The following is a 24,989-nucleotide window of genomic DNA, read 5'->3' as shown; positions in this document are numbered from 1 at the left end:
ACTGGAATTAAAACAAAAGCTTCTTAAAAAGAAAAAGAAAAAAAAAACATTTAAGCTTTACTCACATATGGTAGATTTGTTTGCAAGTTCTACATTTTATACCTGATGTTTGTTAATTAGTAAAGAAAGAAATATCTTTGAAACTGTTTAGACTGTCTTTGCAACTTTACATCAATATTAAAATCTCTGAATTAAACAACAGGTGTCTGAAAATCTACTGTAGTTCCATATTTTGTTAGGCTATTTGAGGTTGAAGATAGGGATTAAATAGCTAGGGATGCTAATCTTCATGGTTTGAAGGCTACTTTTCTCTCCTCCTCTGGTCCTTGAGCCCCTTATTTGATTTCTGTTTGGAAAATGTGTATTGAATGCAACCTTGATGTGTGTGGTTTCTCTTGCAGTATGCTGACAGTCCACAGACTGCCCTTCTGATGTCCCTGTCTCATAACCTGACCCCATTTGGTGGCTTTCACTGATGTTTTGAACTGCAAAACTGTAATAGTTTCATTTTGTTTGCAGATTTCCCATTCTGCTTTATGGGATTTTTATTGTTGTTTTGTTTTAACTTATTCAGTAGCCTCTCAACTCGTGTTTTTATACTGTAATGAAACTCCTGTTTATGACACTGAGTTGTGTATTCCAATGAGGATATTTCAGTCCTGGGTTTTTGGACACAGGGCAGAGTCAAAGACGGTTAACATCCCTTTCCTACTGATTCGCTGCTTTGGTTTTCCAAGTTGTCAGTTAAAAAGACTGCATCACTACCCTTTATGGACGGACCTTCCAAAAGCTACATAATATCACTTCAGCTGTAGAAGTAAGGGAGAAAAAGGACAAATCATTTCAATAAATTCTCAAGTATTTGATTGCAGAGTATTATGTACAGAAAGGGTAAATGGAGTAAGTTTCCCGGATTTTCTATAAAAAATGTAAAACGTTTTACCACAGTATTTTTAAAGTGTATGGTAATTAGGTCATGGAGCAAGCTCCAAGGCTAAGAAGGGAAAATAATCTGCACAGGTTATTTCTGCCAAGACACTAAGGAAAAAAAAGAGAGATGGGGCACCTGGGTGGCTCAGTCAGTTAAGCGTCTTGCCGTCGGCTCAGGTCATGATCCCGGGGTCCTGGGATCGAGTCCCCCATTGGGGGGGGGGGGCCCTGCTCAGCGGGGAATCTGCTTCTCCCTCTGCCTCTGCCTGCCACTCCCCCTGCTTGTGTTCGCTCGAGCTCTCACTCTGCCTGTCTCTCGAATAAATAAAATCTTAAAGAGAGACAGAGAGAAAAACCACAGCAAGTTGTCTAACGTGGCAGGAAGCCGCACGAGGGCAGTGTGCACACAATCCCCTGCCCCGGTGGCCATTCTGGCACCTTGGGGTTTGCAAAACTGGCTGTAACCTGTAATTTCCTGGAGCACTGCCCTTGCATTGAATTAGGGACTAATCACCTTTCCTGAACTTTTTTGTTCCTTTTCTTCTAAATCTTTGGATATATCCGTTCTAAAAATCTTAGTGCCGTTTTAGCCTTTAGTAACCTTGAAAGTATAAAACGCCACCGTGAGACCCGTTAATACATTTTTAAATAGTGATCTAGGCCTGTCATAACGAAAAGAGGTGCCTTGAATTTTTCATCTCCGTTGTTAATTGATCTGCGGAGAGCCTCCTTATAGTGAGAAACAAATGCTGTTCGTCGTATTGCTGTCGCCGACTTGAGTCCAGCTCACCAGAGAACAGGGGCAGTTTTTTCCCAACATGGGCCAACTTCAATCAGAGGGTCTGAAACAAAACCATATTTTAAAATCATGATTCAAGGGGGCGCCTGGGTGGCTCAGTCGTTAAGGGTCTCCCTTTGGCTCAGGTCATGGTCCCAGAGTTCTGGGATCGAGCCCCGTATCTATCGAGCCCCGTATGCATCAAGCCCCAAATCGATGGAGCCCCGTATAGGGCTCCCTGCTCCGCGGGAAGCCTGCTTCTCCCTCTCCCACTCCCCCTGCTTGTGTTCCCTCTCTTGCTGTCTCTCTCTGTCAAAAAATAAACAAAAATCTTAAAAAAAAAAAATCATGATTCAAAATTCACAAAACTAAGTGTAAACAAAATTTAAATAATGAAACTTCCAAATGCACTAACGCTTGAGACAGCCTTGTCTTAAACATCGACAAGAGTAAGGAAGCCACCACTTTGACCTTTGTCCTTTTGCCCCAGACTCTGTGCCTTCCCAATCCTGCTCCATGGGCCCAGGGCCTCCCCCGGCCCCGCCCCGCTCCTAGGCAGGCACGGGCGGTTCCCGGCCCCGGCCGCCGCCCACTCCGCGGGCCGGCAGCGGCAGGGCGGCCCTTGCTCGCCGCGGGTGGGTGTGCGCGTCGGAAGCGGGCGCGCGCGTCGGGAGCGGGCGCCGCCGCCGCACAGCCGTTGCCTGGCAACAGAGGCTCGCCCTGCCTGTGGCTCAGGCTGCCCTCGGTGCTGCCCAAAAGCTCCGCTCCCGCCACTGCAGGTGAGCCAGCTGCGATTTTGGATTCTGATCCCATGGTTTAAAACACAAATGAGGATTAATTTCCGAGACCAGACTAGGAAAAGGCCAGATGATTGGCTTAAAGGGGGGGAGGGGAAGGTGTCTTGATCGCCTACCTGATAACAGAGTGGGTAAAACTACCTTTGCATTTCTCATTAAGAAATGTTGCATCCCTGTATACGGACATTACTTCTCTGTTTTGGAATGTTTAGCTGCGTACTGTGGAGCACACTCTAGGTCGTGTAGTGCAGCTATTACAGCTGGGATACAAGGGTTTACATCCCAGATACACCCCTTACTTGCCCCTCGAAGCTCCTATAAAGTAATGGCGACAATAGTTCCCTTTAGGGTTATTGCAAATGCTACAGAAATTATTCCATGGGAAGGACTAGCACAGTGCCCGCAATGAGTGAACAACTAGGAGAGGCTGTTTTACACTGAACATATTATTATTATTGTATTGACATACTAACTTCTTGGGTGTATTATTCATCATATATGATCATCTAAATCTTACTAGAATTCAAATATAAAAATTTATCTTTAACCTCGTTTAATGATAAACTCGGGCATATTAAAATTTTTAAGAGTTTATTTGAGCAAAACTTGATTCGAATCAGGCAGCATCCCATCTAACTGAAAGAAAGGAGCTCCAAGTTGCTGCACAAAATGAAAGGCTTTCATAACCAGCAGGGAGCAGAAACAAGGAAATTATACTAGGTTAAAAATCGGGTTGATTATTGCAAGGTTACTTTTCCTTAGGGGATAACAGGGGTGTATGAAGCAGATTACCTAACTTGTGCTCATCAGGCGATTCCAGATTGACAGGTTTAAGATTTCATTTCTAGGGGCGCCTGGGTGGCTCAGCCGTTAAGCGTCTGCCTTCGGCTCAGGTCATGATCCCAGGGTCCTGGGGTCGAGCCCCACATCGGTCTCCCTGCTCCACGGGAAGCCTGCTTCTCCCTCTCCCACTCCCCCTGCTTGTGTTCCCTCTCTCGCTATGTCTTTATCTCTGTCAAATAAATAAAATCTTTAAAAAATATATTTAATTTCTAGGAAACTCAAAACTGTGATTATCGGTTTTGTGATGTGGGATTAGCATAAGCAACTCGATTTGGGGCCCATTTTCTTTTTTCTTTTTTTTTTTTTTTTGACACCCTTAAATCCTAGATCTGAACAAGTGGAAACTTTTTGCTGTATTTTTAGGGTAACTGAATTATCAGGCTGTCTTAAAAGTGTAGCTTTGGGGTCTGGCTTAATTCTCCCTTTATAAGTTTTCATGGGATTTGTTTTGAAACTTTTTCTTCCAACTGTTTATAAAAATCTTGGCATTAGAAGTGCCTGGGTGGCTGGCTCAGTTGGTTAAGCATCTGCCTTCGGCTCAGGTCATGATGCCAGGATTCTGGGATCAAGTCCCGCATCCGACTCCCTGCTCGGTGGGGAGCCTGCTTCTCCCTCTCCTCCCTGCTGGTGCTCTCTCTCACTATCTCTGTCAATCTCTCTCTCTCTCTCTCTCAAATTAGTAAATAAAATCTTTTAAAAAAAATCTTGGCATTAAGAAAACTGACTAACCCTTATGAACATCCCACTGTACTATGCAATTTTTACATACCTTTTCTTGCCTCCTGACTGCCCCCATTACCCACAGGACATGCCAGGTTGATATTACCATGTGTGTACATGTGTGTTAACTCCAAGTGTGAGGCCTGGCAGTGGTGATAAACAGTCCCCTTCCACAAAACTAGAACCTTTAACCTAGCTCAGCCTATAGTATGGCACTGTATGTTCGCTTCTGCCTCTGTCAAGAAGAATAATTTATTGCTCTTGTTTTTTAGAAAGTATTCATATTTTCAGTGTAGTACCAAACTGGACAAGTGCTTCCTGAACTTAAAATCTGATGACAAAATTCCTTTCATGAGACCCCACCCTTTGAGCAGGAGTTATCTTTGGCTTTCAGGAATTCATTCATCCATTCAACGAAGATCCATGGGGCACCTCCTCCAGGCCAGGCACTGGACTAGACACAGGTGCAGCAGGTGTAAAGGACAGACTCAGGCCCAGCCCTCATGGAGGCCGTGTTCTAGCCGACTTTGGAAAAAGCTGTAAATAAACCATTACAATGCAAGGAGCTGGTGAGACTATGAAACACGGGGAAGGGCGCCTGGGTGGCTCAGTCGTTAAGCGTCTGCCTTTGGCTCAGGTCATGATCTCAGGGTCCTGGGATTGAGCCCCACATCGGGCTCCCTGCTCCGCGGGAAGCCTACTTCTGCCTCTCCCACTCCTCCTGCTTGTGTCCCCTCTCTCACTGTGTCTCTCTCTGTCAAATAAATAAATAAAATCTTTAAAAAAAAAAAAAAGAAACACGGGGAAGGGGTCTAACACTGAATATGGAGGGAGTAGTGAGGCTAGAAGGATAATTAGGAGGTGGCCAAGTGAAGAAGATATTCCAGGTATTCCAGGCAGGAGCAGCATGCGAACCCAATGGGATAAGCCAGGGTGTTCAGGAAGTCCATGCGGGTGGAAGGGGAGGCAGGGCAGTGCTGGGAAGGGGAGATGCTTGAGAGCTGGGGCCACAGAGTTTACACCAACCCAGTCTTGAAGGATCATGGTCGAGGCCTTGTTAGTGGTGGGGATAGACATGGCAGATCTGTACTGTCACTGTGGCAACATGGGCCACTAGAGTAAGTAAGCAGGAGGCCATTGCCAAAATCCACGTTAGATTAGTGATCTAAGACCATGGTAATGGAAGACAGGGTGGAAGACATATTTGGTATTTAGAAAACTGACTCCATGGGACACAGTAACTATTTGGGTTTTCAGGAAGGAAAATGAGTCAGGAATGAGTCCCGTGTTCTGGTTTGGAAAATCAGGGACCCTTATCACAGAGAGAGAACAGAAAGGAAAAGGCTGGAGGTGTGGGGGCAGGTGTAGGGGATGAGCTCAGCCCTTGGCAGGTAGAGCTGAGGATGTACCTCAGGGAGATGAAAGTGGAGGTATGCTTGGGGATGGCAGGGGACAAGAGGGTGAGCTAGGCTGGAGATGTGATGTGGCCACAGTTAGAGCTGCACGCATAGAGGATGGAGGATGCAGTCAGCCCCACCAGGAGTGTGTGCACAGGAGCGAAAGGGTGGGTGGGGTCCCAGGTACCTCCACCAGTCGGAGGCTGAGCAGGCCATCAAAACCACCATGCGATGCAAGCCAAAGAACAAGACAGTCCCAAGGGAGGGTCAGTGCCAGCTCCATGGAGAGGTCAAAGAAAGTAAAGACCAAAGTTCACGGATGAAGTTTCGTGCCTGGGAGGCCACTGATGACCCTAATGAGAACATTCTCAGTGCAGGGAGGTGGGCCAAAGCCAGGCTCCCAGGAGCTGAGGTGTGAACAAGAGGTAAGGAAGGATAGGCCAGCGTCAGATTCCCGTTTTCACTCTTGGAGCCCTGCGCAAGAGGAGGAGATGGTGGCACCAGCAAGGAACCTGCGATGTAAGGAGGTGCTGGTGGATTTGAGTGAGACACATTGACAAGTGAGGCCCGCTGTGCCCAGGGTGCGGCCTACAGAGGGAATGAGGCAGCAGAGTGCGGGGAGCCCCGCCAGGTGCTGTTTGCTCTCTGTAAAGAAGATCAGGCCTGGCTGAATGTGAGAGAAACGTGGGTTGGGAGGAAACTGAGGCACTTGAAGACAGATGAACAAGGCCACGTAGAAGAATCGGTGTGCAGGGCCTCGGGCCCCCAGAGCCTGAGACCATGACCGTGCCACAACAGCGCCGCACGACGAAGTGATCTCCGTCCCGGACTTCTAGGCCGGGTCGCCTCTTTTGCCGACCTTCCCGCAAGTCCAGGAATGCGAGTGCAAAGCAGCCGCGGACGGACCGTCTCTGCGGGCGGGTGGTAGCAGTAACCGGGGAAACTCGCACTCAGCCCCGTGAGTGAGAACGCAGACCGGTCTCGACCCTCTTCGGTTCCACGGCTCCAAGCCAAAGTTCGAAGCCATAGTGTCTCCTAGGAAAGTAGTAGAGCTGTTCAGAGAACTGCGAAGGAGAAACGGGGGCTGGAGATAAAGACAAGAGGCTAAGGGAGGCGGCGGCGTGGGTGCGCTGGAATAGTCTAGAAAATGAACGGAACAAAGGCGGTGTGACTGGTGAGCCTCTTACAGATCCTCCTCCCTGATAGAATATGCATGATCCTGCGCGAGTCCTCGCCTGCCTGGGAGCAGGGAGGCGTCCGAGGCATCGGCGGGGAGCGCACGCCCAGACCCAGTCTCCCGGGCTCGGGGTGCGAGAGAGGCACGCTGCCGAGGTGCGGACCCCGCGCGGGTGAGCCTCCCGCGGGCCGGGCTCGGAGAGGTCAGCTCCAGACCCCTCCAGCACCGATAGCGCTAGTGCCCCAGCGAGATCCCCGCGAGCAGGCCAGCTCCCCTTCCCTACCGCGCGGAGGCCGGGGGGTCGCTCGGAACCGGGAGGGGGCGCGCGTCCGACGGCGGAGGCAGCGGGGCGCGAGCGGGCCGGCAGGTGCCCACGGTCGCCCGGAGGGGACCGGCGGCGCGCTCCGTCCCGCCGCGCCGCTGTGGGCCAGCACGCGGCGGCGCCGGGACAGTCTCGCGCTCCCGCAGGGCGCTTCCCCCGCCGCGCGGGCGGGGGCGGGGCTGAGCCGGGCTAAGCGCGGCGGGCGGCGGGCGGTGCGGGCGCGGGGACGAGGGGCGAGCGCCGGGCACAGCGCCACCCTGGCTGGCTCCAGCAGAGCCCGGTCTCCCTTCATTCTGTGCGGTTTGTCCAGCAGAAAATTCTAAACCTGTATCTTTTAAAAGCATTTATTTGGCTCCGCGCGTCTTCCTCGCATCCTTTTTAGTTGGGAGTTTGCGGAGGGCAGAGGGAGGGAGAAGGAACGCCTGTTCTGATCGACAAACACCGAGAGACCAGAGCATCTCTTTCAGCGGCAAGGAAGAGAAGCTGTCGCAGGATCCACACACATCTACAACTCTCTGTTGCTTTTTGTGCAAATACCTAACTCTGCCTGACGTCCATCCAAGCGGGCAGGCATGGGGTGTCTGGGCAACAGCAAGACGGCAGAAGACCAGGGCGTCGATGAAAAAGAACGACGCGAGGCCAACAAGAAGATCGAGAAGCAGTTGCAGAAGGAGCGTCTGGCTTACAAAGCGACTCACCGCCTGCTGCTACTGGGTAAGGCCGGAGGGCGCGCGGCGGCTCCCGGCCCGAGCGGAGCGCACAGCCCCGAGCGCAGCGAGCGCGGGGGCCCGGCGGGCAGGGCAGGGCCGGGCGGGGGCCGCGCTCACCGCCGCCAGCCACCGGGACCCGCTCCTCCAGTCGCGAGCTGGAGTGTACTGGAAAATGCCTACGCTGGGGTAGGTATTGGGCCACGGACCACAGCATTCTTTTTATTTGTTTGCAGGGGCTGGTGAGTCTGGGAAGAGCACTATCGTCAAACAAATGAGGATCCTGCATGTCAATGGATTTAATCCTGAGTAAGGAATGATCAATTTCGCTTTTGCTTCCAAACTGCATGCAAACTTTTTCACTTCTCTCCAGCATTTCCAAACGTGCTTTCTCTGAATAATTAATTTGATCATTGAATAGACCTTTGCGGGGGGGGGGGGTAGTGAGATAAAAGCGTGTTATTGAATTTGGTATATTTAGGCAAATTCTTCTTTTGGTAGCATCTAGATGAAAAAATAAAATAACTTCCCTAACAAAATAGGATTTATTAGATATTCTTGCGATATTGGTCTGTGTTATTGGTACTGCACTTAGCACACTTAACCAATATGTCAGTATATACTTATCTCTATATCCTTGGTCTGCCTCTATTTCAATTCATATCTATCAACATATGGATAAGTCAAGTAAGATATATTTACAAGTGTAGCTGTATAGTTTTTATATGCAATACTCCTAACAACGTTGTCATGCTTTGTGTAACCTGTGTAGTTTAAAACTACACATTGTAATGTGTGCATTCAAGTTTGCTTAATGTACAAATTAGAAAAATAAGTATGTTTTCCTTTCCCAGTTAAAAACTTTGCAACTGTTGTCTTGGGGGTTGATGTTGACCTCTAGAAAAACCAGTCTAGCCCCATGCTGCAGCTGGAAGTTTAAAATCCCATTCAGCTTATTCAAGTCATTTCTAACGATAAATTAAATTAATAACAATTCTCTTTTAATATAGGGAAAAGAAACAGAAAATTCTGGACATCCGGAAAAATGTTAAAGATGCTATTGTGGTAAGGATTTTTTTAAATGTTTGGTTAATAGAAAGGTTAAATACTCTGCTCTCTAAAACTGTATAGACAGAAATTGTGTATTTTAGTTGTCATAAGAGGAACCTAAATGTTGTATTTATCCATATATCTTTTTCTTCATTCCATTTTAGACAATTGTTTCAGCGATGAGTACTATCATACCTCCAGTTCCACTGGCCAACCCAGAAAACCAATTTCGATCAGACTATATCAAGAGTATAGCTCCTATCACCGACTTTGAATATTCCCAGGTAAGTAAATCCTTCTTGAAATATTTTAAATGGTGGAAGAGAGAACCATTTTTAATGAGATTGCTTGAGAATCAATGTTAGTATTATTTTATCTTTGACTCTCTTCAAAATCTAGCTCTCTGCCTGAGAGAAATGCTTTTTCCTTCATACCAAAATATTAACATTGGTTAAAAATGTTAAAGACAATAGGATTTTAAGAAATGCTTTTATGAATGTATTGGTGAGATTGGTAATCAGGAAAATAGCCTACCTTTAGGAAATATTGATAGTACTTTTTCCTATATGTATTTCTAAATTAACAATTAAGCAGTTTCCCAGATAACAAAAGAATAGAAATGACATAAGCAGAGAGAAATATTTATGGTAAGTGACTGCTCCCGGGGGAATAGTAGAACAGAATTCAGTTCACTCTTAAGATGTGCATCCTGTAGCTCAAATGAGAAGAGAATGCATGCTGTAAATAACATGGATCACTTCTGAATGTTTATTCTATGATGGGAAAAAAACGTAGTTTGCTTCACATCTGCAGTATTTATGGCCACTTTCCTAATTCCTTGGGTAGCAGTATTGCTTATGTGAAAGGGTAAAATGAATAGTAATTTTTTCTTGTTTGGTAGATATACATTTCTTTAAAGCATTGTTATTTGGTCATTTGATTAAGCATGTGTCAAAGGAAAATATATTTGTTAGATTTCTCAGAAAGTCATTTTTCTTACAGTTGTACCAAAAGAGCGTGTGTGTGTGTGTGTGTGTGTGTGTGTGTACGTATACCAACAGTAACAGAATTTTAAAGATTTCGTTACCTGGCACAGTGCTCTTAAGACGTTTTTCTTTCTCACAATCCCCTCTTCGAAAGGAAGGTGATACAGAAGGCAGTGTGTGTAAAATAGACAGGTCCTGTCCTGCTCTGACTGAAGTCTGGGCCAGTGTGCACCTGCTCACCCCTACCCTGACTCTGCAGCAGAGCACCCTTGTTGTGGAAGCTTTGTAGCAGGATGGCAGATAAGAATGACCCTCTTTGAAAGCTTTTATTTGCATCCTTTCCTGTAATTTTTGCATCTGATAAGCATTCCAGTGTAGCCCCTGAGAGCTCTAGAATTTCTAACAGGACGGAGTTAGAGGTGGCAAACTGGCTAGAAAAGGGGGCTGGGGTGTCTGGCACAGCAGGCACGCTTTTTTACTGAATTGTGTCTTTAACTGGATGGCTTGGAGGGGGTAAAGGAGATGATAGGGCGGGGGTGTAGAGGGTAGGACTAGAGCAGTGATTCAGCCAGCTACAGCTATAGGATGTCCCCCAGTACTGTGTGACATTGTACATATGGAAGAAGTCACCCCAAACTACAAGGTCCTAGCTCAAATCAGGGGTGGCATTCCCATTCAACTTTATTTTTTTTTTGAAGATTTTATTTATTTATTTGACAGATAGAGACAGCCAGAGCAGGAACACAAGCAGGGGGAGTGGGAGAGGGAGAAGCAGGCTTCCCACCGAGCAGGGAGCTGGATGAGGGGCCCCAATCCCAGGACCCTGGGATCACGACCTGAGCCGAAGGCAGATGCTTAAGGACTGAGCCACCCAGGCGCCCCCCCATTCAACTTTAGATTTACATATGTAGAGACACATACTTAGATTCTCAAATTTGTCCTGTCATAATTGCCTGAAAGTAATCATAAAACATCTCATATATGGTTCTGATTTAGGGGAAAAAGTTATTCCTGCCATGTAATGAGAAATTAGAATTGAGATGTGTTCATCACAAATCTTCTCTCTTCATATGATAGACTCACACACGATGAGGGATTTCATACTCAACCCCAAGTTCAGAAACAATCAGTCATTCCCAGGTGGATTCTAAAGGATCTAAAGCACCTAACTTGTGAAAGTGTTTTTTGAGCTAAATCATGAATATTTTTTTTTATAAAAGATTTTATTTATTTATTTGACAGAGACACAGCGAGAGAGGGAACACAAGCAGGGAGAATGGGAGAGGGAGAAGCAGGCTTCCCGCTGAGCAGGGAGCCCGATGCGGGGCTCGATCCCAGGAGCCTGGGATCATGACCTGAGCTGAAGGCAGAAGCTTAACGACTGAGCCACCCAGGCGCCCCTAAATCATGAATATTTTTAACAAAAAAATAAAATTTGAGAAACCATGTCCTTTGAACACACGTATTTTTACATAGATGTGTTAAGGCTACTTAAAAATGATTATCAGAAACCATAATTCATTATCCATAAAATAAAAGAGAATTAGGACCCAGCAGACACAAATGCAGTTATGCTCTTTCAGAGATAATGCTTTTTTTTTCTTTTTGGTAGATTTTAAGCCTAGCATTCTGTTGTCTTATGTGCCTGTGCTGTGTCCAATGTGATTATGTTTATAATAGAGTCAACACTTGTATAAATAAGGAAATTAATACCTAAATATATAACTTTCTTTCTGAAAATGCTATTTTTATTTTAATGTGCACACAATTTTCAGTAATATTTATTCCATCGTGCCCTGAAATATTCATCACTTATATCAGCAAATCGAATAGTTCTTGAATTTACATTTTGATGACCCTCACTGAAAAAGATATTAAGACAGATCTCTCACTTATATACTAATAACACTTGATACTTTTGGAAAAAATTAACTTTTATTTAAAGAAAATGTATATTACTGTAAAAGTCATAAAAATAGAGCTAAATCAATTATCTTAATAGTAAACATAACACAAATTTACTAAATCTAGGACTTTTTGAGATTGAATCCTTGAGAAAATCTTTTGGTGTCACAGTCCAATTCCTTAAGGGTCGTAAGTTCATTTTCTTGTAGCTATAAAATAATTTTATCATAAAAAATTAACTTCAGAGTTCTTTAAGAAGGAAAAATTAGAAGAATATATATTTAAAATTACATGAGACTGCCCATTATAATGTAAAGTCTAACCTTATCTTGAGTATCTTAATGATTCTCTCTAAAAATATTACACTTAAGTTTACCTTTTGGTTTTTGGTTTTGGTTGTTTTTGGTTTGGGGTTTGGGTTTTTTTGCTGTTCATAATGGCTTCCATTTGAATTTCTTTTTTTTTTTTAAGATTTTATATATTTATTTGAGAGAGAGAGAGGTGGGGAGAAACAAGCAGACTTCCCACTGAGCAGGGAGCCCACCAAGAGGCTCAATCCCAGGACCCTGAGATCATGACCTGAGCCGAAGGCAAAGGCTTAACCGCTTAACCAACTGAGCCACCCATGTGCCCCTCCACTTGAATTTCAATTGAACTATAGGAAACCTAAGTTTTAACAGAGAAGGCCGGTGTAGATAGTGAATAGCGCCCAGCCAGCTAACAGTTGCTGTGGGGGTTAGAGAAAGCATTCAGGGCCAGACCTCCCTGGCCTCGTAGGCCAGGTGTGTATTGATCTGGGGGGCCTTTGGAGAGCTCTGAGCAGTGCAATTACATGACCTGGTTGTGTTTTATCAAGATCACTTTGGCTGTAGGTGGGGAATGGGTCCTAGGAAGGCAAGGTTGCAGTGGCGCAATGGTCTGGGAATCAGTTGTAGCGATCCAGATGTGAGATAATGGAGCAGCTTGGGGTGGGGTGGTATAATTCATTGATAGGTGCCTAGTTAGTTCTTTTCTCGGGCATATATCCAAAATTGTCTTCCTGTGGACTGGGGTCCATCCAGGAACCCCTTTACTAGTTGGCACCATGCCTTTGCATCCAGTTCATCTACACGAGGTGATAGAAAATAGTCTCAGGTGACGATCATGACAGATTCCCCCTCCACCTCCCAAAAAACTCTTAGCACGATACCAAACCAGGAGCAATTAATTCAATTGAACTATTAATTCATTCGTGTGGTTTTTTTTTTTTTCCTTCTTAAAATGTGGGTATTTTATTAGCTCTTTTAACATTGTAGTTTGCTAGGTTATTTTAAGGGGAGGATGAAAACTAAGGCTTCCTGAGAAATGTGACAGCAGTCTGACATGTTGATCAGTGCTCTGTCATGACCACCTGGCATGTCCTACGTTGACGTTTTATCAGAACTGCGTGTCAGTGTAAACCTGGAGAGCGAGAATGACACTGTCCGCTCCTCCCAGGTAAAAGTACACGGGGCTTGGGGCGCCTGGGTGGCTCAGTCGGTTAAGCGGCTGCCTTCGGCTCGGGTCATGATCCCAGGGTCCTGGGATCGAGCCCCACGTCAGGCTCCCTGCTCAGTGGAGAGCTTGCTTCTTCCTCTCCCTCTCCCTGCTGTTCTGCCTACTTGTGCTCTCTCTCTCTCTCTCTGTCAAATAAATAAAATCTTTAAAAAAAAAAAAGTACACGGGGCTTTTGGTTAAGGAATAGGCTGGCTCCCCGCAGTGCACAGGGGCAAGGCCCTGGGAGCCTGGCTGCCCGCTGTGGGTCTTAGATCCGCCGCTCTCTAAACACGTGACCGGAAGCCAGTAGCCCGCCACTTGGTCAGAATAGCGGTGGGAGCCAGGCTTCCGAGAGCGGCCCTTAGGAGGGTGCGCGCGCACGCCACGGGGGGGTGGGAAGCGAAGCGTCCAATGGTGAGGCGCGCTCAGCCGCTCCCGCCCGTGTGCTGGTCCCATCCTCTGGGGAAGGCCCGCAGAATTCCGGAACTCACGTCATCCAGGTTAGTGGTCTAGCGTCTATAGTGTTTTTTAACCCACTGACCTCTCTCATCCCCGCCCCCACCGCCACCATCCAAAAAGTCTTTGAAGCCCACAACCTATATCAGGTAGGAGCAGGTTTTCCCTCTGGAGCCCAAGCTGCGTCTCCACCCGGGACCCCAGCATTTGCCCCCGAACCTCATCAGAGCCCTCTGGGCTCCCCAGCGCTGTTGTTGGAAAATGACAGGCCAGTTGCGTTAGCTCCCAGGGAACAGGCTTCTTCTCTCCGGACTGCCCCCCCGTCCTCTCCCCCGACAACTCACACCCCACAACTGAGCACACTGAAAACAATTCCTGAGTGCCTGTTAGAATCTGACAGAATCCTCTGTCCACTTCTCCAGGGAGCTGTGGGGGTAACAAGTCAGGGGACTGGCCCCCTGGGACATCACACTGCGTTACAGAAAGGAAGGCTCCCTTCCGTACAGTAAACCGGCGCTTTCACTCAAGATGGCATTTAGATCCACCTCCCAAGCATCCACCCTGTTCTTTGTCTTTGGAGGGAGTGAGGCTTAGTGTGCGTTTTAAAAGAGAAAGGAAACATTGAAAGTGTAAAATGTGGGAACTACGACTGTGTGTTCCACAGTACTCTGAAACTCTTAGAGATCTGTATATATGGCATCCGAGAGAAAAGTCATCTTGGATCATTTCAGATGTCGTTAATAAACGGGGATGACTTACACAGGGGCGCCTTGGGGCTGTGCTCCAAGCGCACTCTTCTCCCATCTCAGCTGCCCCTGGCACGGTCCTGAACCACCCAGAGGGGGAGCTGACTGCTCTGAACCAGAGCCCAAGGGGAGACCGACCTCACGGGGCTCAGGCTGCCTCTGCGCTTTCAAGGGCCAAGGCAGGACCTAGAAAGAGCGTCGGCCTGGGGCAGGAAGTGCTCCAGAGACACCTGCCCGGGACCTCTGAGTCTGCGGACTGGACAGTGTCCCTGTCTCGAGGGAATATACTGGAGCCAGACCACCTGGGCTCAGATTCTGACCGCCCTGGCGCTATGTGACCTTGAGCAAATCACCTTATTGCTGTCTGCCTTTTCTCAACTGTAAAATGGGGGTAGGTGATCACAATACCAACCGCGTGAGGTTGTTAGGAGGCTTGAAGCAGTGCTGGCACATGGGAGGTGCACCTGCAGGATTAGCATTACTGCTGTGTAGAAGGGGAGGGGCTCTGGAATTGACTGGGTGCCGGTGTGCCTGGTAGGCACTCTTCATCACCATCCATCATCCTGAGCCCTGCTGGCCTCAGATGAACACCCAGCTGCCTGCACACCGTCTCTGGGTCCAAAGGGGGAGACAACTGAACCCTCTAGCTATTCCGCCACTGGCCAGCCCCACCCTGCAGCCCTGCGTTGAGCCAGCACCTATAAACCGTGTCCTCTGTCAGTGCCAAGAGCTGATGTCCCCAACACCTCACAACATACCTGGGAGGAGGTGTCTCTAATTATCCCCAACGAGCTGTCAAGCCATGGACTGGCCCTGACTGCTCAGGAACGCTGGCCTGCATGCCTCCTCACAGCACCGTTGTCCAGGTGGGACATCTCCCAGCCAGTCTCCCACTTGGCCTCTGTCACCCGAAGCCCCCCCGGATCTCAGCCCTCTTCCCCCTCCTTCACTTACTTCCAGTCAGATTTTCTGGAAGTGACATCAGTGGTCTTCCTCCTTTCCCACCAGTTCTGCCCGTCTTTGTCCTCCCCTTTTGTTCTGTGCCTTGCCGAGCGACAGGTTCTCTGAGGCCACTGGAACTGCCCTAGATCTGCCAGATCTCTGTCAGACTTTTCACCTTTCTCCCTGGGGCTACAGTCTCTGCCCAGTTTTGCCACAAGTTCCAGCAAGCTTCTGGCTCATTCTTGTAACCCAGTGCTCACCCCAACACAGGCTTTCTAATAATAGAAAGATGAGCTGTATCCTGAAACACCCCCTCCCTCCGCAAGGGGAGTTAACACTGAAATACATCGCATTTCAAGAACAGGTGTCTCCTCAGGAAAGTTATCAGCATTTGACCTTTTCTAAATAAAATATTTTAAATGTCCTAGGGTATGTTCTCCAGTTTAAAAAAAAAATCCTAGAAAAATTATTTCTTAAAAATAAACAACAGCCGTTCCTTTTTTAATTTGCAAAGCTGGGTTTTTATTTTTATTTTTTTAAGATTTTATTTATTCATTTGAGACACAGAGATACAGAGAGAGAGAGAGAGCATGAGCAGGGGGAGAGGCAGAGGGAGAGGGAGAAGCAGGCTCCCCACTGAGCCAGGAGCCCGATGTGGGGCTCTATCCCAGGACCCTGGGATCATGACCTGAGCCAAAGGCAGATGCTTAACCGTCTGAGCCACCTAGGCACCCCTGCAAAGCTGGGTTTTTAGTTTTTGGTTTCTTTTTTCCTTTTCTGAAGTTTGCTGGAATGGTGAGTGCCTGTGTCTTGCAGCAAGGCTGCCATATTGATTCTCTAGGGTGTTGTCAAAGTCATATTTTAAAAACAGGAGTGTTGAAAATAGATGGTTGCTGAGGCCTTAGAGACCATCTAGCCTGAGAGCTCCAGCTGAGGAAATGGCAGCAACAGAGGGAACGAACTTGCCAGGGAGGCAGGAAGTTTGACGATTTCCTTCTGTGTGTGGAGCACCCTGGTAGTTGGCAAAGGTGGAACATGGCTTCCCTGGCTATTTTTCCAGTGACAGGCTTTTGTAACAGAGTACTCTAAACAGCAGTCTTCCGTGGGTAACATTGATGATCCCCAAGACCGTTTTTGCAAAACTGAGTGTGAAGGTGCTGCTGAGGAGAAGGGGTGGATGAGCAAGAGGTTACCTTAGCTCCCCTTGCTTCTTCAATATTTAGTCAACAAACTTACGTGTCTGTGGATACCAAGATCCTCAAAGAGCTTATCATCTAGAGGGAATACAGACTTATAAACAAAGTTGATGGTATTGTATAACACTACAATAGAGGTATTTATGGAGAGCTATTGGAATGATATGAGGGGGCCCCACCTGACCAGCTTCATGCTGAGCTGAGGCCAGAGGATTTGGGCCTCCTCCTCAAGGCAATGGAGAATCATCCAGTTATTCTAGTCAGGGAGTGACAAAATGCAAGTTGTCTTTGGAAAGACCACTCCTGAATTCATTAAGAGGCCACTCCTGCATGTCTGCTCTTGGCATGGCGCTCTGAGAGCTCATCTGTTTTTGGGCAAAGGGCATTTCCTCTGTCAGAAACCTACTTCCAAGCCTTACATTGCTTATGTCAAAACACAAGGAGGGATGGAACCCCCATACTTCATTCTGCACATCTGGAATACTAATGAAAGGAATTGCTATTATTTTAAATAAAATATTCCCGTTAGAGCCATCAGCTACACTGGAGCTTCAATGAGGATGCTTTTTTAAAATTCTGTTTTCTTCTTTGAAATGTTATCATAAGGGTTTTCCTAATAAAGGATAACTTTTTATTTTGAAACAATTTTAAACTTACCCCCAAAATGCAAAAGTAGTACAAAGAACTCCCAGACACTTATCAGACAGATTCATCACTAGCTAGTCGGCCATATTTGCTTCCCCATTCTATCTACACCAACACACATTTTCATGAACCGTTCCAGAGTTGATTGCAGACCGTGTGCTCCTTTACCTAATACTCTGCTGTGGATTTACTTTCCACAGTATGGCTATCAAAATGAAGAGATTTAACATTGATACACTCTTGTTTTGTAACCTACAAATGTTATTCAAATTTCACCAGTTGCCCCAATAATAATATAGTGAAATTATAGTAATAATAATGATAGTGGTAACTCTGGTCAATAATCCAATCCAGCATCAAGCACTACATTTAATGTCCATGTCTCCTTTACTATCAGTTCCTCGGCCCTCTTTTCTGTCATGACCTTGACCAGACATTAATTTTGTGCAGTGCCTTCACTGTGGCTCATCTGATGTGTCGTGACCAGATGTAGTTAGGGCTTTGGCAGCAAAAGCACAGGAGTGACCTTGTGTCCTTCCTAGTGCATCACGGACATTAACAATGAATCTCTTCGTGAAGGTGGGGTCTGCTGCCCTTTTCCCTTCTGTAATTCCTAAGTATGTTCTAAGAATGTTTTTTGGGGTTGTATAAATAAATACCCTGTTCTTATCAAAACGTTCACACTGTCTAATTTTAGCAGACTAATAAATTTTATGTGCAATACATATTGAAGGGGGTAAGCTGTTAGCAACTTTTTTGGCTACTTCTAAATACTACAATGAAAACCAAATACAGTGTAGATCATGATGCTGCCTTTCACATAATAAAAAGTGTATCATTCTGTGCTCTTAATAATAAAAGCGTGCGGAAAGACCCCTGGTCTATACCAACACATCAAGAAATCTGGGCCAGAGCCACAAGGCAACTCTTCCCTAACGTGTTTTTCCTTACAGAAGATACATTTGAAGGGCCCCAAAGTAAGGCAACGTGGTTTTTTTTAATTCCTGATACATTTTAAGGGTCACAAAGTGAGACACCGTATTTTTTTAATTCCTTAAGGAAGATGTCATTGAAACTTCAAATCCTTTGAAAGTGTGAGATTTTTGTTGTCAAGGCTCACCTCAAATTTTGATATATTGGGAGTTTGTCACTTGGCTTACCAAAGCAGAAGTTCACTTCAAAGGACGCTTGTTCTTTCCAGAAGAATATGACATTAAAAATACCTTAGCATTAAAGCATATTGTCCTTATCATTGCAGTTTTTTGTAACTGTGAGAGAAAATGCCTTGAACTTTGCAGCTCTCTCTCAGAAAACGGTGGAAGGTGCGGACAAGTAGGCTATTCTTTTGTCAGATGAAGCCTTGAATGAGTTGACACATGTGATTTGTGAGAAAGGTACACTGAGGTTTTAAGAGGCAGAATAATGAATTTACTCTTGAAAAGATTCCTCTAAAACACTGACTTTTTTTTTTTTAAAGATTTTATTTATTTATTTGAGAGAGAGAGAATGAGAGGGAGGAGGGTCAGAGGGAGAAGCAGACTCCCTGCCGAGCAGGGAGCCCGATGCGGGACTCGATCCCGGGACTCCAGGACCATGACCTGAGCCGAAGGCAGTCGCTTAACCAACTGAGCCACCCAGACGCCCTAAAACACTGACTTTTAAATTTTTTTCGTTTTGCATGAGAACATCATCCAGAATGTGTGGGGTTTTTTCCTCACCTCTTAAAATAATCCTGTACATTTTTTTTATTCTGCCTCTATTATAGCATTGGGATTAAATTAAATCGACTTTATGCATAACATTTTCACTACACAAAGCAGTTTCATTTTTTAAGTTGTATTTGTGGGGTTTTTTCTGAATAGGAAGTATTTGTATACGGCACAAAATCCAAAAGATATGAAAGAGTGAAAAGTCTCTCTCTTACTCCCGGCCCCAGACACCCAGTCTCACACCCAGAGACAACCAGTGTGGCATAAAATTAACTTAGGGCCCTCAGAGAGCAATCCTTTTAACGTATTTTTATCTCATAGTGAGTAGTCAGTTATAAAACACAATTGCAGTTAATCTTATTAGTATGGAGAAGATATCCAGCCTGAATTGCCAAGTAAATGTTTTTGAAATAAAATGTAATATTAAAGATTTAACATTAAATTGTAAGGAAACTGTCTTGGAACTTAGACAAAATACCAGAGTACTTGATTATGAAAATATAGAAAAATTGTATTAGGCATCCATTAAATAGCCATGTTTTAAAGGGTAGAAGCCACAGCCTTCATGCCTCTAAGGGGAACCTTACCATATACAATTAACCCCAGCAGACTACCTGGAGGTCATTTGACCTTAAGGGTCTGCGTGGAATAACCTGTCAGAGCAGTTGGTGGCCCTTTGGAGCTATTTCTCTGACCGTTTAGGGTCAGACCGCATGCCCTTTCTCACATGAGGTCCCCGTTCATTCTGTGCCCATCCTGTAGTATTCCTTCTTAGCTTTAGGACATTCTGCCCCGCCCACACTTCCCAGCCCTTGAAATTTCTGCACAAGGATAAACCCCTGGTTTCCTCCCATGTGACATGCTTACCTCCACCTGCACGTTGCATGTTCCTCCTTCCCACCAGTTCTTGCTTTACCACCTGCAAAACCTACCTGTACCTGAGCAAGATTCCCAGAACAGTTTGGATGCTGTTTGTCCTTATCTAAATACTGATTTACCAAAGGTCCGTTTTGAGCTCTTAGTAAGTACTCAACAAATGCCAAGGGCTTACAATAACCAAAGAAAGGAGTTATCTGCTCCCTTTAAATTCCTCCAATTAACAAGGCTTAAACTCACTCAGAAAGCAGATTATGTGTCATGATTTCAAATGTTTACCTGTCCTTTTTATTTAAAGCTCTAGTCATGGTCATGTCGTGTTTTGCCAATAAACATGCCTTTATTGGGGGTAGGAACCATCTCCTCCTTGCTTGCCATGGCCTTTGCCACAGAGTTATGCTAAAAAATGTGTGCTAAAGTCACCAAAAGGTAATTGCCATGTGCTCAGCACTGTACTTAGGGCTGAGAGTTACACAAAGTTACACAAAGACTTCTAGCCTCAGGAACCCGATGTCTTAGTGAAGAAACAAGATGTACGTACAGCAATCTACAGTATGTGCTATAGAATGAATGAACAGCCCAGTGTCGTATAATGTCATGCTTCCTCACATGGGATAGACCAGAAATTGTGTAGCCACTCAGAGAAGAGTCCTAAGGATAACAGGGCTCAGACCGAAGGCTTCGCGGTCACACCGATGTGGTGGGATTCCTGGGAGAGTTGTGTTTTCATCAGCAAAGCAGGAAAAGCTAAGGACCGTGGTGGGAAGAGCCAGCTTAGCTCAAGTCAGGCTGGGTGTTGAAAGGAGATGGAGGGTTAGGGAGATGGGACGCAGGCTGCCAACCCACCTGGAACACTTTTTATTCGTTTCATTAAAAAACACGACACTCTGTGGATTTGGAGCATGGCTGCTGGGGGACTGAACAGGAGAGCACAGAGAGGAGGAGGTAGTGGCAATCCACGGACTCACACGTGCACTCACCTGGTCAGGAAGCACATCCCCGTCGCAAAATCAAGATCCGTTTGCCAGAGTAGCCGCTTCACTGTCTTGGGTTCACTGTTCACCGTGAACTTGGCTGAACCCAGGGTGAGCCCATGGTCTACCGACTGGGTTCCATGGTGTTCAGAAAAACAGACTGTCTTCCTTTAGCTTAAATAGTGAAGTCACAGTTGTGGCAGTCGATTTATTACTCACGCACATAATTACTTAGTGTTTAAGGAAACAGTAGTAGTAAAAACTGTGTTCAGGCTCATTGTATTTTCTTCATTCTATAAAGCACGTAAATACAGGAAAAGAAAAGATAAATAAATATACTGGTTGGTTCATTCATTTCCATTTGAACTTGCTCATCCCACACTGAGGTGAAATGAACCTTACCATAATCTTGTTTATCCTACGTATTTATCCACATACACATCTAAAACACACACACACACGCACACACACACACGGAGGCTGAATCCTGCACAAAGTATTATGTAAGTTATGAACAGTGTTTTCAACATATTACATTTAGTTCAATGATTGTGCTTCAAAAAGACCTAAAAGGAATGAAAGATGTTATCACAGCAAAAACTACGTTTACAGTTATCTCTGGAAAAGGAAAACAGGCATTTTCTCTTTATTTTTCTTCCCCTACTTCCATCCATCCATCAGATAAGAGTGTGACATTTGGTTTCAAAAATGAGTTTTACTACCCCTGATTCTCAATTGGGTTCTAGAACCATCTATGCAATCTCATTCAAATGAGTATTTGTAGAAAAACGAGAATTGCTACTTGCGTTTTCATTTTTATAAAAAAATAATGTTAACAGTTTTATGGAGTCATTATCAGGTTTCATTTCTCTTTATCCACAACAGTATATTCGTGTATCCCCCAGTAAACTCTAAGGAGCACTGGGTGTTATACGCAAACAATGAATCATGGAACACTACATCAAAAACTAATGATGTAATGTATGGTGATTAACATAACATAATAATAAAAAAAAAGCTATTCATGTATACCTATTTATAAAGTCTTCCTTGATCTTTCCAACTGGAAATAATCTTTTTAATTACTAAATCCTCCTCTTTCATTTTTTGAATATCTCTCATAGAAATAATTATTGATTAATGAAATTAATGAAATACTATTTCATTTAAAAAAAATAAAAAATAAAAAAAAGAATACCTTTGGTGAGAATATGATTGATTTGAGAAATTATTGGAGGAGCCCTAACCCCTCTTTCTCAAGCTTCCTCTTCTTACCCAATCTCCTAAATTTTGACAGTATCTAAATGTCCTAATGCTTTGCAGTTTAAATGATGACATATCATTTCAAAGTACTAGGTGTTATATTTCTTCAGGGTTTTTTTTTAAATTGTTCTTAAGCCATTGTATTTTTATTTGTTTTTGTTAAGCTGTGTAATCACCTACCCGAGAAACTCAAATGACACCAACTGGCATCTGCATCTACTTGAAAGAATTGAGTCTATAAAGGGGCACCTGGTGGCTCAGTTGGTTAAGTGTCTGCCTTCAGCTCAGGTCGTGATCCCGGGGTCCTGGAAGGGAGCTTGTCTCCCTCTCCCCCACATGTGCTTTCTCTCTCTCAAATAAATAAAAATCTTAAAAAAAATAATTAAGTCAATAAAGATTATCATCAGTGCTTCCTATTTTTACTGCTAAAAAGTTATCATTAATTAGTACATCATATCACGTGAATTTCTCTTATTTACTAGAAGATATTATCTTACAAATTAACCATTATCAGTTTTATCTGAATAGGCATTCAATTCTATTCAGTTCTTCAAGAATGATTACCTGATATGTGTCAGGAGCTGTGTTAAGCATTGGAAATACCGAGGTGAATTTTTGGGTACCCAGAAGGAGTGACAGGGTGCACAGGGTTTAAATAAATAACCAGGACACATTGAGATGTGTTGTCCATGCAGAAGAAGGTGGCATTCGCCTGTGAGGGAGCATTTGGTGGACCCCTCGCTGTCCCAGGGAAGGTGAGGCTTGGACCAGACTTTGAAGAATGAATGAGTTTGGCAGGTAGACTGGGGATGGAGGGTAATGTGGCCGGAGCAGTACCACATACAAATTGTGACACATCCGAGGAGTCCTTCTCACAACTGGAATTCAGAAAGAGAGTCTGGTCCTGCAGAAATATCATGGTGAGACATTCTTAGCGTCATGGCTCTCTTGAAGCTAATTTTTAGGTAATTCAACTGGAGACTTTTATACTTAACTCCAGTGTAAAATGTTATGGTAGGAATGCTATGGTATAGAAGTAAATAAAAACAGTTGTACAGGTAATAGAAAAGAATTACAAAAAATTTAGAAAATATATGAGCTTCAATAAAAGGATTGCTTTAAATGGCCCAAGTCGATTTCATTGAGGATAAAATTGAAACTACTTTGTCTTTAAGCCAAATGACTACTCATGCTTCTCTGGTGGTTTTTATGACCTAGAAATTTGGGAGACTAAATCTTTGCAGGGTTCTACTTCAAGTCCTTGCTCTGTCCTCAGCACTGCTCTTACCCCAGTTGATCCCGGCTCATATGCAGTTGACTTCTTCACCTCATTTTGACTGCGCCTCCTTCTCTACACTCTTATGGTGGCTTCTCCTTGATTCGTAGCATTTCACTTGGAAGTGAACTTAAGTGTGTCCAGTAGACTTACTTTATAGATGAGCAGGATGTGACAGCAGAACTTTAAGAGACTCGTCTAGGGTCATCCAGATGTGTTGACCCAGAGGTTGAGTCAGGACTAGAACAGAGAGTCTCCTAATTCCTCGTTCAGTTCTCTTCTCATTGTTTTCATTCTTATCTCATCATTTTCATTCTCATCTTCTCATTCAGTTCTCATTTTCATTAAATGCAAGATCTGCATTTATATAGAAGACTTTTATCCTCTATTAAATTGAATAATAAGAAACTGCCAGTGGGACTATATCAAACTAAAAAGTTTTTACTTAGCAAAGGAAACTATCAACAAAACACTTCAACAAAATGAAAAGGCAACTGACTGCAGGGAAAAAGTTATTTGCAACTGATTCAACCAATAAGGGGTTAATATCCCAAATTATAAGGAATTCACATAACTCAACCCAAAAAGAATTTAATGAAAAATGGAAAGAGGATCTGAATAGACATTTCTTCAAAAACATACAGATGGCCGAAGACACATGAAAAGATGCTAAACACCACTCATCATCAGGGAAATACAAATCAAAACCCCAAGGACATATCACCTCATACCTGTCAGAATGGCTATTATCAAAAAGACAAGAAATAACAAATGTTGGGGAGGATGTGGATTAAAGGGAACTCTCATGCACTGTTGGTGGGAATGCAGATTGGTGCAGCCACCATGGAAAACAGTGTGGAGGTTCCTCAAAGGTTAAAAGTAGAACTACCATATTGATTTAGCAATTCCACTTGTGGGTATTTATCCAAAGAAAACAAAAACACTAATTCAAAAAAATATACACATTGCTATGTTTATTGTAGCACTATTTACAATAGTGAAGATATGGGAGCAACTTAAGCATCCATCAATAGATGAATGGATATACAATGGTATATTACTCAGCCACGAAAAAGAATGAGGTCTTGCCATTGTGACAGCATCGATGGACCTAGAGGGCACTGTGCTCATTGAAATAAATCAGACAGAGAAAGATAAATAGGATTTCACTTATATGTTGAATCAACAAAACCAAACAAACAAACAAAACAGCAACAGAGTCATAGATACAAAGAACAATCTGGTGGTGGCCAGAGGAGAGAGGGGGGAGTTAGGGGGAGGAATGAAATAGGGGAAGGGGATTAAAAGGTACAAACATACAGATTATAAAAAAAAGAAACTGCCCTTTTTGGTCAAAAATGGCCGTTTTTGACCTACATTATGCAGTTTCATGTGGTTTAACCTTATGGATTGAGTACCACCCATCAGCCTTCAGTCCCTTCCATCCCCTGCTGCCAGGAGATGGCCTTGCATTTGTACAGCGGGTCATCGATGAGGGCCACCACTGCTGGCCAGGCTGCAGCAGGGCGAGGCTCTTTCCTTCCTATTCCAGAAGTCTCCCTCTCCCCTGCCTTTCTGCTTCACTCTGGTCAGTACCATCTACGTGGTGCCCCCTTCTTATCACCCTCTCTCCTCTGAGGTGCTTCTCCTCACATCCTTAGTCTCAACATACGTTTGGGCGGAAGCCTTCCAAGGAGCCATCTCCTGTGGGAGCCTTCCCCACCTGTGAGGTGAGAGGTGGCAAATCCTGTTCGCCGGCCCCTCGGCGTCCCCGTGCCT

At 44.7% G+C, this 24,989-nt stretch overlaps 1 protein-coding gene across 4 annotated transcripts in view; it reads left to right on the top strand.

Moving 5' to 3' along the window:
• GNAL (G protein subunit alpha L) overlaps positions 1–24,989 on the top strand; it is a 147,434-nt gene that overhangs the window by 33,654 nt on the left and 88,791 nt on the right. For 2 of the 4 annotated variants that reach the window (XM_081802588.1, XM_081802589.1), the window contains exons 2-5: positions 7,432–7,678; positions 7,908–7,980; positions 8,682–8,736; positions 8,886–9,005. In XM_081802588.1, coding sequence (XP_081658714.1) covers positions 7,537–7,678; positions 7,908–7,980; positions 8,682–8,736; positions 8,886–9,005 — 390 coding nt within the window. In that variant the 5' untranslated portion in view covers positions 7,432–7,536. The remainder of the gene's footprint in view (positions 1–7,431; positions 7,679–7,907; positions 7,981–8,681; positions 8,737–8,885; positions 9,006–24,989) is intronic. The other 2 variants (XM_081802586.1, XM_081802587.1) reach the window with 1 other exon arrangement.

The sequence above is a fragment of the Leptonychotes weddellii genome, chromosome 13, assembly GCF_054177405.1.
Source record: "Leptonychotes weddellii isolate Sample4059 chromosome 13, ASM5417740v2, whole genome shotgun sequence".
Taxonomy (NCBI): Eukaryota; Metazoa; Chordata; class Mammalia; order Carnivora; family Phocidae; genus Leptonychotes; species Leptonychotes weddellii.
The sequence above is the reverse complement of the archived record's forward strand: the minus strand, read 5'-3'. Positions and strand labels throughout refer to the sequence as shown.